An 18,272-nucleotide genomic window follows, 5' to 3' on the forward strand; every position below is an offset into this window, starting at 1 on the left:
TTTTTGAATTAAATGTCACTTTAACGTTGGTATTTAATTTAATAGTATTATTATCTTATCGTGTGATCCGTGTGTTTTTAGTATAAAAGATTTAGTTGTCCTGTAGCAACACACGGACACGCTACCTAGTTAAATATAAAAGGAGAGAACTGGCTACATTCATACATATAATGTACGTCAGTTAAGGTTTTGTTTGAATTAACTCAGTTCATGAACTAATAGTAATAACTAAATGTGGCATATATCGAATTCTTTTAGCCACGGCTTATGTGTAGAAGCGAAAAACATCCCAACCATGCTTGCCCTAATATGAGTATTTGAAGTAATAAACCTTTGAAGAACATCAACGTACCTCCCTTCCAGAGATTGGGTCGAATCCAACCTAGAGCCTTGGAACCCTGCATCTTTTCCTAGACGGGCTTCACTTCGGATGCGCCACTAGCAATATCAACGATCTCCAATCGATGGACCAAGTCGTATGGATCCTCATACAATGGCTCAGACATATAGATTTTGTTCTCCTTGTACTTGGATACACTTGTTCCACTGAAGCTTTCATTGAAATGTTTAGACATGAACAGTGTCTGATCACCGATGTCCCTCGCCCAGGACCACTCCGGCGTATGGTCGTGGAGGTTGCACTTGTAGATCGCGCTGCTGTAGGTGAAGCTCTGTGTCTCGTGGAACGTGCTCACCATGGCACCCACAATGTGCAGCTCACCATTTGATTCCAGGTAGCTGCGGTGGTAGAGCCCCACAGGTGGCGACAGCGATGGCAGCAGTGTCGCGATTGGAGTAGCACCGACAACGTTGCTGCTGCAGACAAAGATTTCTCTAGTGCAGTCGATCGCCAAGAACTTATCTTGGCATTGGACGATGGACCCCATGGAGAACTCCAGTTTGGTGTTGAGCAGCGTCCATGCGCTGTCGACTCCAACCCGGCAGAATGCGACCTCCGTGGAGCACCCAAGCATGGCCATGGCCACGCACTCGTGGCCGGTGGCGTCAAGCGACGCCGAGAGCACGATCTCATGGAAGAACACGTCCCTCATGTCTTCTAGCTTGATGGCTCTGCCTGCGGCATCCGCGTCCCCATAGTCATTGGTGGGATGGAGGACCCACCGACCGTGGACCCTAGACACCCGTTCCAATCAGGACGTCGTCGCAACATGTTCGCCTGCTGGTGGGAGCTCAACGCGGGGGGCACGGGCACCGGCGAATGGATTCAGTAGTGTCATGGACGCCGCCTCGTCCATGAGCGCCAGCCACCCATACGAGGAGCCACACGCCACCTTGCCGCGCACGTCGAGCAACGTCTTGGACAAGACCATCTTCTCCGAGACAAAGTAGAAGCCGACGCGGTCCGAGTTGGGGTCGAATGGGAGCGGCAAGAGCGGCCCGAAGGTCGCGAACAGGACGGCAGTGCGCCATGGGGAGCAAGCGGATCGGAAGAACGCCGCATCGTGGCCTGACGCGAGACGCTACCCGATGGACTCAAGGAGATCCTCTGGCAGGCCGGATCTCCAGTCAGGGAGAGATAGGGACCTTCTTTTGGGATTGGGAGGCTAAGCCATGGAAGTCAGATGACATCAACTATGGTTCACACAAGAAATGGTATATGGTGTCTACTGTCGTGATGGACCATGGATTGGGGAATGGGGATATGGTGAAAGGATTCAAAATGAACAGACCCAAGGGCAATTTCAGCAAGAAACATCAAGCGATGGCGATGGAACACGTGAGCGTGAAACCAAATGAAAGGAGAAAAAAGTTGTCCCTTTCGTAAATGCAAAGAGGGGAAGTAATTAAATGTAGGCAGATTTGGCAAGGTTCTCAGAAATGCAAAGAGGTTCATTTTGTCTTAATTCTCTTTCCTTCTGTGTTAATTCTCTTTCCTTTTACTCGTTGCCATGTATGCTGGTGCATGCAAACATGCAATGTGTATATGGATAACACAATAATTTTCTACTTCCTATTTTGCCGTGATTCCTCTATCACATGACAAGCAATATTCAATTAAGGAGATGTTGTGGGATCGCAGGCGTGGGCAGACGAACGAACCAAAACAAAAGTCGCACAAAAAAATATCCACACTTTATTCTTTTTAGTTGTATGAGATTGGTTCTATAAAGGTGGAGCTCAATGAGATTTTTCCAACGTGATTAACATCTTGACGGATTATTTTAATACTTTATTCACGTTGATTTCATGCAAATCAAAGTGGTAATTTGAGGAGACAAGCAGATCATCAAGGAAATCTGACGTGATTATCCTCTTGGCCGGAATATTATATTCTTTCCATATATAATATAATAGTTTGTGTAGTTTGGCACGTTTAGGTGCGCACATGTTTTAGTCACGTTTAGCATGGTCTTGGTCGAGTCCCACCTGTGTCTAAGGTGTCCTGCGCCTGCGTGCATATAAAGTGCCGCTAGCCAGCCATGTATCGGGCAGATTGGATTTTATTTGTCGAGTTTATTCCTCGTCGAGCGGCCGCTCGTAAAATCCTAGATGGTGTTCCTATCAGGTTCTTCGTCTTGAAGATTATCTTTCGGATTCTTGCGGATATGCATGGAGTGCGTGATCAAGCTGCTTCAACTTGGGTGCGTGGCTTGGAATTCTTGGAGTTCCCTATCTTCTCATCGTGTTCTTCGGAAGCACGGGTGGAAGAAGGTCACTGCTGCTCGGATTGCATCTACACCCTAAGTATTTGTAAGCCAAGATTTATTTAATCCTCAGTCTGCTACTCTTTTGGTCATCGAATTGAGTTTCGAGGCTGCGGGTGGAAGGTTTATGTTAGGATTTGGTTTGCATCATCTATTATAAGCTGATCCCTCTATTTATCGCTGCTACTGTTTGAGTTCCTTAATTCAGACAGTTACTTGGTGCTGTCGTTCATCTATCAAGTGTGCCTATTAGCATCTAATAATTGTCGAGAGATTTCTGTACTGGTTTTGATACTGTAAATCCATCTGGTTCCTCATTGGCTTAATATTGTTGTTGGAGAGTCGCATACCGCCTGCTATAGGGACTCCGTGTCAAATTGAATACAATATAATCATTATTGTGTCTGTTTGCCTGCTAGCGGCATCTCTGAATATTGCCTGCTAGTGCTTGAAAGATTAAATACTCCGCTACAATTGTCAAGTATTTAGCTGCTGCGATTATATTGGAGAAAATATTCAGAAACACTTCATTTTGGTATTGGTGCCGTGAAAGATTGGGCTATTCTTGGACATCGTAGGCGTGTCCCCATCAGGTGGTATCAGCTTCTGGAGTGCTCATGATGAATTTAACTTCGTTATTATAGTCTTGCTAACAAGTAAATTAAGTGTGCCCACACTTTATTTAATAACCTATGATGACCGTTACTATGTTTGGGAAGATGCAATGGAGGATTTCCTACGGGGTCGTGGACTCGCGTCACACATGCAGTTGTTCTTTGCAAACAAGACATTTTCTGATAATCTTTCTATAAGTGGCGAGAATTACATAAAAGACCCATCATGAGGGGTGAAGAACCTTGCAGGACATGGAATGACATGAAAGCCCGGCCGGATGCACCTCCGAGCCGCCACTTTCCAACGGATCAGGGCATCACCCCAGGATCCGAGCACCACCAGCCAAGAGAAGACCAAGCACCGTGTGAGGGATATGACTCCCGGTATCCATAAGACAAGACATGGGCTGCACCAATAGAGGTGGCAAAGCCCACAAGATCAAGGCGTGCATGGCACTGGTCGACGTGCACCGCAAGATATTATATAGTACCAAATAGGATACTTTCCTTGTAATCCTACTCCTCCAGAGTATATAAGGAGAGGCAGGGGTCTCCTAGTCGACAGCTACTACATCTCAATGCAATACATTCGAACACAGGATGTAGGTATTACGTTATAGTAACGGCCGAACCTGTCTAAATCTTATGTCTTGGAGCTTGTACTACCATCTCGCTCCTGATCTCGCTCACCTCTACGACAAATCTACCATCGTGGGATACCCCTCGGTGGACTATCGAGCATCTTTTGTCGACACACCGGCATCCCAGAGGGAGGGTGCCTTGCGCACCGGCGACCAGGAGGCGGCCGTGTGCCGCTGCTTGAAAGGAGAGCAGCGCATGTGCTAGCGTTGTTCAGCTGTCCGTGGCTCCGCATCGAACTGAGAGGGCGTCGAACAGCGGGGGCACGCCTGCTCTGCGACTTGGCTAGAGCTGCGCGTTGGAGCCCCAGGCCTCCATGGACCCTGGCGGCCGCTACGGGCTTGAGCAAGGAGTGGCAGCGTGGTCTAGTGAACAAAAATACACTTGAATATTTATCATCACTTAAGAAACAAACATCCTAAGGCCACAAGGCTCACTTATCTAGAATTCTGCAAATGGATTGAATGAAGGTTCAGTGTCAACAATGCAATATGCTGCAATTTGGTTGCAGATGCTTCCTGAGTTAATATTATTTGTTGAAATAGGTAGTTAGGTAGCTGTCAAAATGAGATTGTTGAAATAATTTAGTTATTATATACAACTAGGTAGCGTGCCCGTGCATTGCTACAGGATAACTAAATTTTTTGTACTAAAAACACACGGATCGCACGATAAGATAACAATACTGTTAAATTAAATACCGACGTTAAAGTGGCATTTAATTCAAAAAAGCAAAGTTCGTGAAATTAACACAGTCACGGAGAGCGCGGCGTCGTAGGCTCACAAACTCTACTGTATAGACTTTTTCGTGATATGGCTAAGATAATATTTTATATCGGCAGAAAGAATTCTTCGATATCCATTTCTTTCATGCGCCAATAAATCCATGAATAAGTTCCGCTGCATCTCCATATAATCCTATACACATAGGTTCGAGTATATATGTAAATATTAGTGCCTGTCACATGGATAATACTGCGTGTTTTAAAAAATCTCATAAAATTTTAAAACAAAGTATGTTATACTCACCGTATAAATATGTGTGGCTTTAGGACTATTCCACACAAACATATATTGTAGAATAAGGTATCCACTTGAGTGTTTGTTCCAAGAAGTTGAATTAGGTGTTGTAATTCTTAATTTTGACATATTTTTCAGGTCAAGGCAACCAATGGTGACACTTTTCTTAATGGTGCATAATTTTATGGTGCACCTCTTGACTATCTGAGTAATGACAAGTTAGCACTGCAAAGGCTCAAAAAAGCTACTGAGAAGGCCAAGGTTGAGTTTTCCTTTACTATGCATACTAAAACCTATTTCCCCGTTTATCATTGCCGATGTTTTTGATGCAAAGCAATTCAACAATACTATGATGAGATATAAGTTTGAGTCTCTTGTGAGCAATCTCATAGAGGGACTCTCATCTTTTATGTGATCTGCCTCAAGGATATTGGCAGGACGATGGACCCATGTTGGAATATCGCACCAAAAAGTGTCCACATTTTGTCTATGATTTATTTCCCACATGCGGGTACTATGATAACACTAACTACACCAAATGAAAGATTAGAGAGAATTTGCATTGCCTCTAGAATGATTTATTTATTAAGTTCTTTGGACTCTACAGGTAGTTTTAAAATATCTGTTTGCATGTCTTACCTCGTATCCTAATTCAAAATTTTATAGTTTAATTAGAATATGGGGAAAGGATTCAAAATGAACAGACCCAAGGGTAATTTCAGCAAAAAACAGCAAGCGGTGGCAATGGAACACGTGAGCTTGAAACTAAATGAAAGGAGGAAAAAGTTGTCCCTTTTGTAAATGCAAAGAGGGAAAGTAATTAAATGTAGGCCGATTTGGCAAGGTTCTCAGAAATACAAAGACGTTCCTTTTGTCTTAATTCTCTTTTCTTCCATGTTAATTATCTTTCCTTTTGCTCGTTGCCATGTATGCTGGTGCATGCAAACATGCAACGTGTATATGGACAGCACAATAATTTTCTACTTCCTATTTTGCCGTGATTCCTCTATCACATGACAAGCAATATTCAATCAAGGAGATGTCGTGGGATCGCAGGCGTGGGCAGACGGATGAACCAAAACAAAAGTCGCACAAAAAATATCCACACTTTGTTCTTTTTAATTGTAGGAGATTGGTTCTATAAAGGTGGAGCTCAATGAGATTTTTCCAACGTGATTATCATCTTGACGGATTATTTTAATACTTTATTCACGTTGATTTCATGCAAATCAAAGTGGTAATCTGAGGAGACAAGCAGATCATCAAGGAAACGTGACGTGATTATCCTCTTGGCGGAATATTATATATCTTTCCATATATAATATAATAGTTTGTGTAGTTTGGCACGTTTAGGTGCGCACATGTTTTAGTCACGTTTAGCATGGTCTTGGTCGAGTCCGACCTGTGTCAAGGTGTCCTGCGCCTGCGTGCATATAAAGTGCTGCTAGTCAGCCATATATCGGGCAGATTGGATTTTATTTGTCAAGTTTATTCCTCGTCGAGCACCGCTCGTAAAATCCTAGATGGTGTTCATATTAGGTTCTCTGTCTTGATGATTATCTTTCGGATTCTTACGGATCTACGTGGAGTGCGTGATCAAGCTTCTTCAACTTGGGTGCGTCGCTTGGAATTCTTGGAGTTCCCCATCTTCTCACCGTGTTCTTCAGAAGAACGGGTGGAAGAAGGTCACTGCTGCTCGGATTGCATCTACACCCTAAGTATTTGTAAGCCGAGCTTTATTTAATCCTCCGTCTGCTACTCTTTTGGTCATCGAATTGAGTTTCGAGGCTGCGGGTGGAAGGTTTATGTTATGATTTGGTTTGCATCATCTATTGTAAGTTGATCCCTCTATTTATCGCTGCTACTGTTTGAGTTCCTTAATTCAGACGGTCAGGGGCGGATCTAGGACCCGGGCTGCCCAGGCTATAGCCCGGGGCGAGTCCATATAGCCCTTGTAACATATGTGGTGTTTAGCCTAAAAACTATGATCTTAATTAGACAAAAGGAGGATTAGGAAGCAAGATCAGACTGTTTTGAACGTAAATCAACAGCTCAGCCCGGGGCGCAGCCCCGTTCTTGATCCGCCCCTGCAGACGGTTACTTGGTGCTGTCGTTCATCTATCAAGTGTGCCTGTTAGCATCTAATAATTGTCGAGAGATTTCTGTGCTGGTTTTGATACTGTAAATCCATCTGGTTCCTCATTAACTTAATATTGTTGTTGGAGAGTCGCATGCCGCCTGCTATAAGGACTCCGTGTCAAATTGAATACAATATAATCATTATTGTGTCTGTTTGCCTGCTAGCGGCGTCTCTGAATAGTGCTTGAAATATTAAATACTCAGCTACAGTTGTCAAGTATTTAGCTGCTGCGATTATATTGGAGAAAATATTCAGAAACACTTCATTTGGGTATTGGTGCCGTGAATGATTGGGCTATTCTTGGACATCGTAGGCGTGTCCCCATCAGGTGGTATCAGCTTCTGGAGTGCTCACGGTGAATTTAAGTTTGTTATTATAGTCTTGCTAACAAGTAAATTAAGTGTGTGCCCACACTTTATTTAATAACCTATGATGACCGTTACTATGTTTGGGAAGATGCAATGGAGGATTTCCTGCAGGGTTGTGGACTCGCGTTACACATGCAGCTGTTCTTTTGCAAAGAAGACATTTCCTAATAATCTTTCTATAAGTGGCGAGAATTACATAAAAGACCCATCATGAGGGGTGAAGAACCTTGCAGGACATGGAATGACATGAAAGCTGTGCTACGACGCCGAATTGCTCCTCCTCTTGAGTCAAAGAAGAAGGTAGCTACTGTTCATGCACAAAATCCCTAAGGCACTAAGGAAAATGTGTGCTCGTCATGGGCTGATTCTATTGCTGGAGATGTGTACCTTCCCGCTTTCAACTGGCCAGTTGGTGATACTAATTTTTATGAGAAGAAGCTGGGTTCTGGTGTTAGTTTCAGAATTCTTGCACTTGTTTTCAGAAGCCACAACAGGCAAATCAATGATCACATCATCCTTTCTTGTATTAGGGGTGTTTGGATCCAGTGACTAAAATTTAGGAGGTGTCATGTGAGGGTGTCGCACGAGGTGTTCGGATACTAATAAAAAAACAAATTATAGAATCCGTCAGTATTCCATGAGATAAATTTATTAAGCCTAATTAATCCATCATTAGCACATGTTTACTGTAGCACTACATTGTCAAAATCATGGACTAATTAGGCTTAAAAGATTCGTCTCGCAAATTAGTCACAAGTTGTGCAATTAATTTCATAATTAGTCTATATTTAATACTCCATGCATGTGTCCAAACATCCGATGGGACAGCGACTAAAGTTTAGATGGAGAAACCAAACACCCCCTTATTAGGAACTAGTATATTGCCCGTGCTAACGCTACGGTAAAAACAAAAATACAATATCAGCAGCACAAGCACCAGATTCACTTTTGAAACAATTCAGAGTAATTAACTATTGCAAAGCCTAGCCTAGCCGTACAATACCAAGTTACACGAGAACTTGAACTAAAAAATGAACCAAGGAAAAATGAAGAACTCACCGAGGCACCAGGAAGCTTGTTTCTAGCAATGCCAGACCTAGATAGAGTATCAATCGAACAACCAGATTCCATAACACGCATCATATTATGAAATCAGACTCTAAATGTATTTCTCAAGCATTCATATTTTCAATCTAAGGCAATACCACCGACTTGCAGAACTATTCCCAACAGAGTTAACAAATAGTTAAGTAATCACCTCCTTCTGGTCTGCAGTGCTAGATGACATGGATGATAACATCAGGCCAAGAATCAATAGAGGTGCAAGGAAATTCTGCAGCTGTTTCATAGCATTCTCCTGGAAATTCCATCCTTCATCTGTATTGGATTCCTCTGTGCACCAAGAGATTGCATTTCATCAAAGGTTGAAATAGTTAGTACTGATGTCACGAAACAGAAATTGCAACCAAGAGATTGCATTTCCTCTGTGCAAAAGCTATGGCATTCATATGACACCTGCTGTGTATTGCAACCAAGATAGACATGCTTGGCATTTTCACAAACATCTTATGAGCAATCACAGTAGTGCCATCTGCCATGATCCTAAGCATAAGCAAAGATTTCCCTAATCTCCAACCCAGCACAGAGTTGGTCGAACTTACCAGTACCAACAACAATGACATGGACATGTGCTTGCAGATGCACTTCCTTGTTCATGGCAATATGCTGACTGGACGGGTGGCCGACGTGGTGCACGGGTGCCATGGATGGCGGCGAAGTCCTCGGCAGTCTCGTCCCTGGTGAGCACGACATGTAGCACAGCGACGGTGTCTGAAAACAAAGCACTAATGCTTCAAAAAAAATAGCTTTTACAAAAAATGTCTGAATTCACAGAGATATATAGCATACTACAGTGCTATCAAATGTAGCACAGCAGCAAATGGACAAACGCATCCGGTCTCCTGTGAACTTACTACCTGTACAGAAATCATTTGAACGCCCTCCTTTGCTGTATTGAACTTTGAAAAGGCAGAAAAGGAACAACCTCCTATCCTGGTGTCAATCTCAGAGATAGGTACGGGAAAGGGAGAGGAAGGAGCTGCCATCCATCGTTTGCCCTCGCCAGATCTAGGGGATCCTGCACCTCCACCTCTGAAAGAGGCTCGCCCGCACTGCCATCGATCTTGGAGGCCTGGCCGGATGCACCTCCGAGCCGCCACTTTCCAACGGATCGGGGCAACACCCCAGGATCCGAGCGCCACCAGCCAGGAGAAGACCAAGCACCGTGTGAGGGATATGATCTCCGGTATCCATAAGACAAGATATGGGCTGCACCATTAGAGGTGGTAAAGCCCCACAAGATCAAGGCGTGCACGGCACTGGTCGACGTGCACCGCAAGATATTATATAGTACCAAATAAGATACTTTCCTTGTAATCCTACCCCTCCAGAGTATATAAGGAGAGGCAGGGGTCTCCTAGTCGACAGCTACTACATATCAATGCAATACATTAGAACACAGGATGTAGGTGTTACGTCATACTGACGGCCGAACCTGTCTAAATCTTGTGTCTTGGTACTTGTATTACCATCTCGCTCCTAATCTCGGTCACCTCTACGACAAATCTACCATCGTGGGATACCCCTCGGTGGACTGCCGAGCATCTTTTATCGACACACTGGCATCCCGGAGGGAGGGTGCCTTGCGCACCGGCGACCAGGAGGCGGCCGCGTGCCGCTGCTTGGAAGGAGAGCAGCGCCTGTGCTAGCGCTGTTCAGCTGTCCATGGCTCCGCATCGAACTGAGGGGGCGTCGAACAGCGGGGGCACGCCTGCTCTGCGACTTGGCCAGAGCTACGCGTTGGAGCCCCAGGCCTCCATGGACCCCGGCGGCCACCACGGGCTTGAGCAGGGAGTGGCGGCGTGGTCTAGTGAACAAAAATATACTTGAATATCTTTTTACTGATTTTTCATCACTTAAGAAACAAACATCCTCAGGCCACAAGGCTCACTTATCTAGAATTCTGCAAATGGATTGAATGAAGGCTCAGTGTCAACAATGCAATATGCTGCAATTTGGTTGCAGATGCTTCCTGAGTTAATATTATTTGTTGAAATAGGTAGTTAGGTAGTTGTCAAAATGAGATTGTTGAAATAATTTAGTTATTATATACAACTAGGTAGCGTGCCCATGCGTTGCTACGGGACAACTAAATCTTTTGTATTAAAAACACACGGATCGCACCATAAGATAACAATACTGTTAAATTAAATACCGACGTTAAAGTGACATTTAATTCAAAAAGCAAAGTTCGTGAAATTAACAGTCACGGAGAGCGCGGCGTCGTAGGCTCACAAACTCTACTGTATAGACTTTTTCGTGATATGGTTAAGATAATATTTTATATCGGTAGAAAGAATTCTTCGATATCCATTTCTTTCATGCGCCAATAAATCCATGAATAAGTTCCGCTGCATCTCCATATAATCCTATACACATAGGTTCGAGTATATATGTAAATATTAATGCCTGTCACATGGATAATACTGCGTGTTTTAAAAAATCTCATAAAATTTTAAAACAAAGTATGTTATACTCACCGTATAAATATGTGTGGCTTTAGGACTATTCCACACAAACATATATTGTAGAATAAGGTATCCACTTGAGTGTCTGTTCCAAGAAGTTGAATTAGGTGTTGTAATTCTTAATTTTGACATATTTTTCAGGTCAAGGCAACCAATGGTGACACTTTTCTTAATGGTGCATAATTTTATGGTGCACCTCTTGACTATCTGAGTAATGACAAGTTAGCACTGCAAAGGCTCAAAAAAGCTACTGAGAAGGCCAAGGTTGAGTTTTCCTCTACTATGCATACTAAAACCTATTTCCCCGTTTATCATTGCCGATGCTTTTGATGTAAAGCAATTCAACAATACTATGATGAGATATAAGTTTGAGTCTCTTGTGAGCAATCTCATAGAGGGACTCTCATCCTTTATGTGATCTGCCTCAAGGATATTGGCAGGACGATGGACCCATGTTGAAATGTCGCACCAAAAAATATTCACGTTTTGTCTATGATTTATTTTCCATGAATACATGCGGATACTATGATAACACTAACTACACCAAATGAAAGATTAGAGAGAATTTGCATTGCCTCTAGAAGGATTTATTTATTAAGTTGTTGACTCTACAGGTAGTTTTGAAATATCTGTTTGCATGTCTTACCTCGTATCCTAATTCAAAATTTTGTAGTTTAATTAGAATATGGAGAAATGATTCAAAATGAACAGACCCAAGGATAATTTCAGCAAAAAACAGCAAGCGATGGTGATGGAATACGTGAGCGTGAAACTAAATGAAAGGAGAAAAAAACTGTCCCTTTTACAAATACAAAGAGGGAAAGTAATTAAATATAGGCAGATTTGGTAAGGTTCTCAGAAATGCAAAGAGGTTCCTTTTGTCTTAATTCTCTTTCCTTCTGTGTTAATTCTCTTTTCTTTTGCTCATTGCCATCTATGCTGGTGCATGCAAACATGCAATGTGTATATGGATAGCATAATAATTTTCTACTTTCTATTTTGCCGTGATTCCTCTATCACATGAAAGCAATATTCAATCAAGGAGATGTCGTGGGATCGCAGACGTAGGCAGACGGATGAATCAAAACAAATATCGCACAAAAAAATATCCACATTTATTTTCCATGAATACATACGGGTACTATGATAACACTAACTACACCAAATGAAGGATTAGAGAGAATTTGCATTGCCCTCAGAAGGATTTATTTATTAAGTTCTTTGGACTCTACAGGTAGTTTTAAAATATCTGTTTGCATGTCTTACTTCGTATTCTAATTCAAAATTTTGTAGTTTAATTAGAATATGGGAAAAGGATTCAAAATGAACAGACCCAAGGGCAATTTCAGCACGAAACAGCAAGCTAGGGCGATGGAACACGTGAGTGTGAAACTAAATGAAAGAAGAAAAAAGTTGTCCTTTTTGTAAATGCAAAGAGAAGAAGTAATTAAATGTAGGCAGATTTGGTAAGGTTCTCAGAAATACAAAGAGGTTCCTTTTGTCTTAATTCTTTTCCTTCTGTGTTAATTCTCTTTCCTTTTGCTCATTGTCATATATGCTGGTGCATGCAAACATACAATGTGTATATGGATAGCATAATAATTTTCTACTTTCTATTTTGTCGTGATTTCTCTATCACATGACAGGCAATATTCAATCAAGGAGATGTCGTGGGATCGCAGGCGTGGGCAGACGGACGAACCAAAACAAATGTCGCACAAAAAAATATCCACATTTATTTTCCATGAATACATGCGGGTACTATGATAACACTAACTACACCAAATGAAGGATTAGAGAGAATTTGCATTGCCTCTAGAAGGATTTATTTATTAAGTTCTTTGGACTCTACATGTAGTTTTGAAATATCTGTTTGCATGTCTTACTTCGTATCCTAATTCAAAATTTTGTAGTTTAATTAGAATATAGAAAAAGGATTCAAAATGAACAGACCCAAGGGCAATTTCAGCACGAAACAGCAAGCTAGGGCGATGGAACACGTGAGTGTGAAACTAAATGAAAGGAGAAAAAAGTTGTCTTTTTTGTAAATGCAAAGAGAAGAAGTAATTAAATGTAGGCAGATTTGGTAAGGTTCTCAGAAATGCAAAGAGGTTCCTTTTGTCTTAATTCTTTTCCTTCTGTGTTAATTCTCTTTCCTTTTGCTCATTGCCATGTATGCTGGTGCATGCAAACATGCAATGTGTATATGGATAGCATAATAATTTTCTACTTTCTATTTTGTTGTGATTCCTCTATCACATGACAGGCAATATTCAATCAAGGAGATGTCGTGGGATCGCAGGCGTAGGCAGACGGACGAACCAAAACAAATATCGTACAAAAAAAATATCCACATTTATTTCCCATGAATACATGCGGGTACTATGATAACACTAACTACACCAAATGAAGGATTAGAGAGAATTTGCATTGTCTCTAGAAGGATTTATTTATTAAGTTCTTTGGACTCTACAGGTAGTTTTGAAATATCTGTTTGCATGTCTTACCTCGTATCCTAATTCAAAATTTTGTAGTTTAATTAGAACATGGGAAAATGATTCAAAATGAACAGACCCAAGGGCAATTTCAGCACGAAACAGCAAGCGAGGGCGATGGAACACGTGTGCGTGAAACCAAATGAAAGGAGGAAAAAGTTGTCCCTTTTGCAAATGCAAAGAGGGAAAGTAATTAAATGTAGGCAGATTTGGCAAGGTTCTCAGAAATACAAAGAGGTTCATTTTGTCTTAACTCTTTTTCCTTCTATGTTAATTCTCTTTTCTTTTGCTCGTTGCCATGTATGCTGATGTATGCAAACATGTAATATGTATATGGATAGCACAATAATTTTTTACTTCCTATTTTACCGTGATTTCTCTATTATATGACATGCAATATTCAATCAAGAAGAATCAGTCAAGGAGAATCGCACCCAAGGACACAGCATGCGGGAGATATCATGGGATTGCAGATGTGGGTAGATGGATGAATCAAAATAAATGTCGCACAAAAAAATGTCCACACTTTATTCTTTTTAGTTGCAGGAGAATTAGAATATGGGGAAAGGATTCAAAATGAACAGACCTAAGGGCAATTTCAGGAAGAAACAGCAAGTGAGGGCGATGGAACACGTGAGCGTAAAACCAAAGAAAGGAGGAAAAAGGTGTCCCTTTTGTAAATGTAAAAAGGGGAAATAATTAAATGTAGACAGATTTGACAAGGTTCTTAGAAATGCAAAGATATTCCTTTTGTCTTAATTCTCTTTCCTTCTGTGTTAATTCTCTTTTCTTTTGCTCATTGCCATGTATGCTAGTGCATGCAAACATGCAATGTATATATAGATAGCAAAATAATTTTCTATTTTCTATTTTATCGTGATTCTTCTATCACATAACATGCAATATTTAATCAAGGAGAATCGCACCAAAGAACGCAGCATGCGGGAGATGTTGTGGGATCGCAGGCGTAGGCAGACGCATGAACCAAAACAAATATCGCACAAAAAAATATCCACACTTTGTTCTTTTTAGTTGTAGAAGATTACATGTACTGGTTAGAAAGATGCAAAACTACACAAGTCCAGCTGAATACAGTAGCAACAAAAAAAATTAAGATTAGGCACAGGCTAAAAAGACGGTCTCTAAAACTGGAAGTACATTTTTTAGATCCAGAGAAGTCCGGCAGAAGAACTCCCATTTTACCAATTTTTTTCTACAAAAATCTACTGCAGATAAAAAAAACAAAAAATAATGCAGAACAGAGCACGCTACGGGCAATATTTCAAGCATGCACATGAAAACAAGAAAAAGAAGATATGTGTTTCCATAGTGAAGAATAAAATGGGATTTAAGTTTCACACAAAAAAGAAACGACACAGAGTTGCTATTACAACAGAAACATCATATTCCAAGGGGGTTTCACATATGTGTGACATGCAGCGTTTTCCTAAACGTTAAATGGTAAACAGTCGGCCACCTACCGTTTAGCCATTATTCGGGCAAAACGTCCCATTAAACGGGCTAAACGGCCAATTAAACGGGATAAACGGGTGATTAAACGGAAACGACGTACCACCGTGTAGCGTTTACATGGTGTTTAAACGGGCTAAACGACCGTTTAGGCGAACAGTGGTGACATGCCATTTTCATGAACTGCTACTGCCTGACATGCCTCTCATTGCTGTGATGGCTTCCAACTCAGGAGTGTCAAAGCCCAGCAGGTCCCCGAGGCTCACCAGGCTCTTGAGTGGCAGCGCCGGCATGCCGAGAGGCACGACACTTGCTCGGTGGTTGTCAAGGAGCTAGTAAAAGCTGATCTTTAAAAAGGGCGTACCCAGTGCAGAGAGATCCCGCTCTGTGCGGGGTCTGGGGATCTTTGAACTAACTATACGGTAATCACAGCAAAGTAGATATGCAAGTTACTGCACAATATTTTATGCAAACATGAGCTTCCCAAAAGTCGGCTGCAGAAACTTGTAACCTCTCATTGGATGAATGCAACACTGACATGTAGTGGCATAAGGATATAGCATACTGAGAGAACAGATCACAGGTCTAGACAGAGTACAGAAACCAATACTTACAGTTGGTCAGTGTCCACGATGCTATAGTCTTCAACAAAACCACATATGCGAACCAAATTCAGAAGCCATCTATCCAACAACATGCCTTCGAGGAACCCCTCTCCTACACAAAAAAATAAGAGGAAGAAACTGAAATTTACTGCAAGTGGCAAAGCAAAAAACTGGAATAGGACATGAATAGAGACAGAAGACACCCGTTAAGATATAACCATACATTGTAGTAAAAGAAAACAAAAGGTTGAACCAATTCAAACACTGATGAATTTTATTTTAGTTAATAATCAGAACATTTCACAGTGGGAAGTGGGAACAGAGCGAACCTTGATGCATCTCTAGATCCAAACATAGATCTTCAATCACAGAGAATGATTGCAAGAGCTGACAATTTTCAACTACTATATTGTTATAAGATTTGAGGGGGGGGGGGGGGGGGGTGTTCTGTAAGGATGAATAATCTAGTGGTTGGTAATCGAAAGGGAAAGTATCAGGAGGACTGAAAATAACAAACAGAAGGTAAAGTTAGGGTCATTGGACCTGGCATCCAAAAATTCGTTGACCCCATAGGGGATTGGGGGTACATCATCTCTAGCATGCATCACTTTGCCCTGCAAACTCATGAAGATGGAGAAGAAACATCAATCAAATACGAAAAAGGCACGACAGAACCGGTAGTAGTAGTAGAGGTTGAGGATGACGATGAATCACCTTTTGCTGAACTTCCTCAAATATTTTGCACCATCTCGACGGTCGCCGTGGCCAGCATCGCCCAGGACTCCGGCTCGCTCACCACGGCGCACGTTCCCGCCCGCCAGCAGCACGTACCCGGCGACGGCCCCGAGGCTGATGAGTTTGGCCGCGCGGATCTGGTCGGAGTCGTGGATCCCTCCTCTTCTTATTTGCCTTCATTGATTTTTATTTCTATTTTACCGTAGCCTACGGAACTAGTGAGGCGTGCGTCGAAGCATGGGCGGGGGAGATTCAAATAACATTGGTCATCGAATTAAGTCGAAGCCTGTGAGAAAGGATCAGGAGTCCTAGATTTTAATGATACGGTAATCCTGGGTATAATTTCGTTAGTGCATAATGGTTGTAGTCTCTCAGCGGAGGACTTTTTTTTAAGAGACCTAGTATAATTTTGATTGGTCTCTTATAGTAGAGATATTTGAGTTATCAGCAACATACAATGGTGCTAAAGCAGATGTACCCTTTTTCTCAATATTGTCAGAGCTAGAACCAACCTGAATTACTGGTTTAATTGGCTCTGTGCAGTTAATTGCAGACTCACTAGCATCAATATTTACGGTAGGACCGAAATTAATGCATATCTATCCCTCGGTTACCACTAAAGAATCACGAATGGTGTACGTAAGATGTTCACGAAAAACTTACGGCTGCACTGAAGATTTGACTGTTTTAGTTTCAGCGGTGACATGGCTTAACGTGGTTGTAGAGAAATCAAAGTTAATGAGTCTCAGTAGGTTCCATCTATATAGGTTACGTTATATAGATATATGAGCTGTTCGGGAGACCGTAAACGATCGTGGATTATTTACTGTTGACTGGTTTGGTGTGAGAGAAAAACACTGTTCTCGGCTGAAAATTTACGATCATTTACGAGCAAGCAAACAGGCTGACCGTCACCCCCCTGGAGATTAACATGTGTACGAGGAAGCACAGACTATTGAATGTTTGAAGACGTGGGATATGTACTGGTGATTTCAACGATGTTCTACATCGTTTGGAACATGGTGAAGTACAGGAATGCACAAATTCAGGGTTCTAGGAGATGATTGGCCTACGGCTCCAGCTCCGGCCTCCAAGTGCGGTAGTCATGCACGTGGGCGAGGCGACGCTCCAGCCTCTGGGTGCGACAGCCACATGCACAGGCGAGGTCGATCTACGGTGCGACCTCTATTTGGACCGAGGTTAAAGAAAGGGAAAGGACTATGAGAGGATGACAGGTGGGGCCTTGGTGTCAGACGCTCTCATCCCATTTTAATGCTCCTAAACCAAATATAAAACAAGAATCGTCTCGTCCTACTCAACCACACAAGAAATAGGATCATCTTATTATTCTACAAATCAGAGACGGACCATCCATCTCTGCATGTCTTCAAACCAAACAGTGCCGTATCCCTCAAATCAAACGTATGCTTTCATATCCTGGACGTGTGGACAAAAAATAAAACGCCCAGTCACCAAAGCCATCGGTACCTATCAACCTATCACCACTTCAATCGTGAAGGAGTGGCATCTTCTTCACGCCACGTTTCTCGAGAGGCATCTTCTTCTCCACAACGATAATGTCGCCGCAAAAGCTTCGGTCCTGTAAAACAGCTCGCAAGAAAAATGCGCAGAATCCAAATGGAGCTCCCGCTTGCCATGCTGTCTAACTGACAGGGGGGCCCACCCTCGTGCTCCAGATCTCATCGCCGAAGCCGTGGGCGGTGGGCCAGCGCCCACAGCGTCACGCCGTCACGTACACTGCTCGCAACCCGCTTGCCTACACACCAACGAATCAGAGCTCACATTACCACGCTCATGTCCGGGCCCCGCAGTGTCGGGCCTATTGTCAGAGACTGATTAGCAGTTGCTCTCATCATCGGGGCGAGGGACAGTGGATTCCCAAGGCTCCCCGTCACAGCGACGTTGTTAAATA

At 42.5% G+C, this 18,272-nt stretch overlaps 1 protein-coding gene across 3 annotated transcripts; it reads right to left on the reverse strand.

Moving 5' to 3' along the window:
- Positions 1-8,419: 8,419 nt before the first annotated feature.
- Positions 8,420-16,545, reverse strand: LOC136484737 (uncharacterized). 3 transcript variants are annotated; one of them, XR_010766186.1, is made up of 5 exons: positions 16,319-16,533; positions 16,148-16,218; positions 15,614-15,716; positions 9,109-9,277; positions 8,422-8,839 (listed from the first exon to the last, which is right to left on the reverse strand). XR_010766186.1 is itself a non-coding variant. In XM_066481686.1 (3 exons), the coding sequence occupies exons 1-3, from the start codon at positions 9,550-9,552 to the stop codon at positions 8,694-8,696; spliced, it is 444 nt and encodes a 147-aa protein (XP_066337783.1). In that variant the 5' UTR covers positions 9,553-9,717; the 3' UTR covers positions 8,420-8,693. The 3 variants fall into 3 exon arrangements, 1 of the variants encoding a protein (XP_066337783.1); XR_010766187.1 differs by lacking the exons at positions 8,422-8,839; positions 9,109-9,277 and adding an exon at positions 10,306-10,373 and having other exon boundaries at positions 16,319-16,545; XM_066481686.1 differs by lacking the exons at positions 15,614-15,716; positions 16,148-16,218; positions 16,319-16,533 and adding an exon at positions 9,424-9,717 and having other exon boundaries at positions 8,420-8,839.
- Between the last annotated feature and the right edge of the window lie 1,727 nt (positions 16,546-18,272).

The sequence above is a fragment of the Miscanthus floridulus genome, chromosome 1 (assembly GCF_019320115.1).
Source record: "Miscanthus floridulus cultivar M001 chromosome 1, ASM1932011v1, whole genome shotgun sequence".
NCBI lineage: Eukaryota > Viridiplantae > Streptophyta > Magnoliopsida > Poales > Poaceae > Miscanthus > Miscanthus floridulus.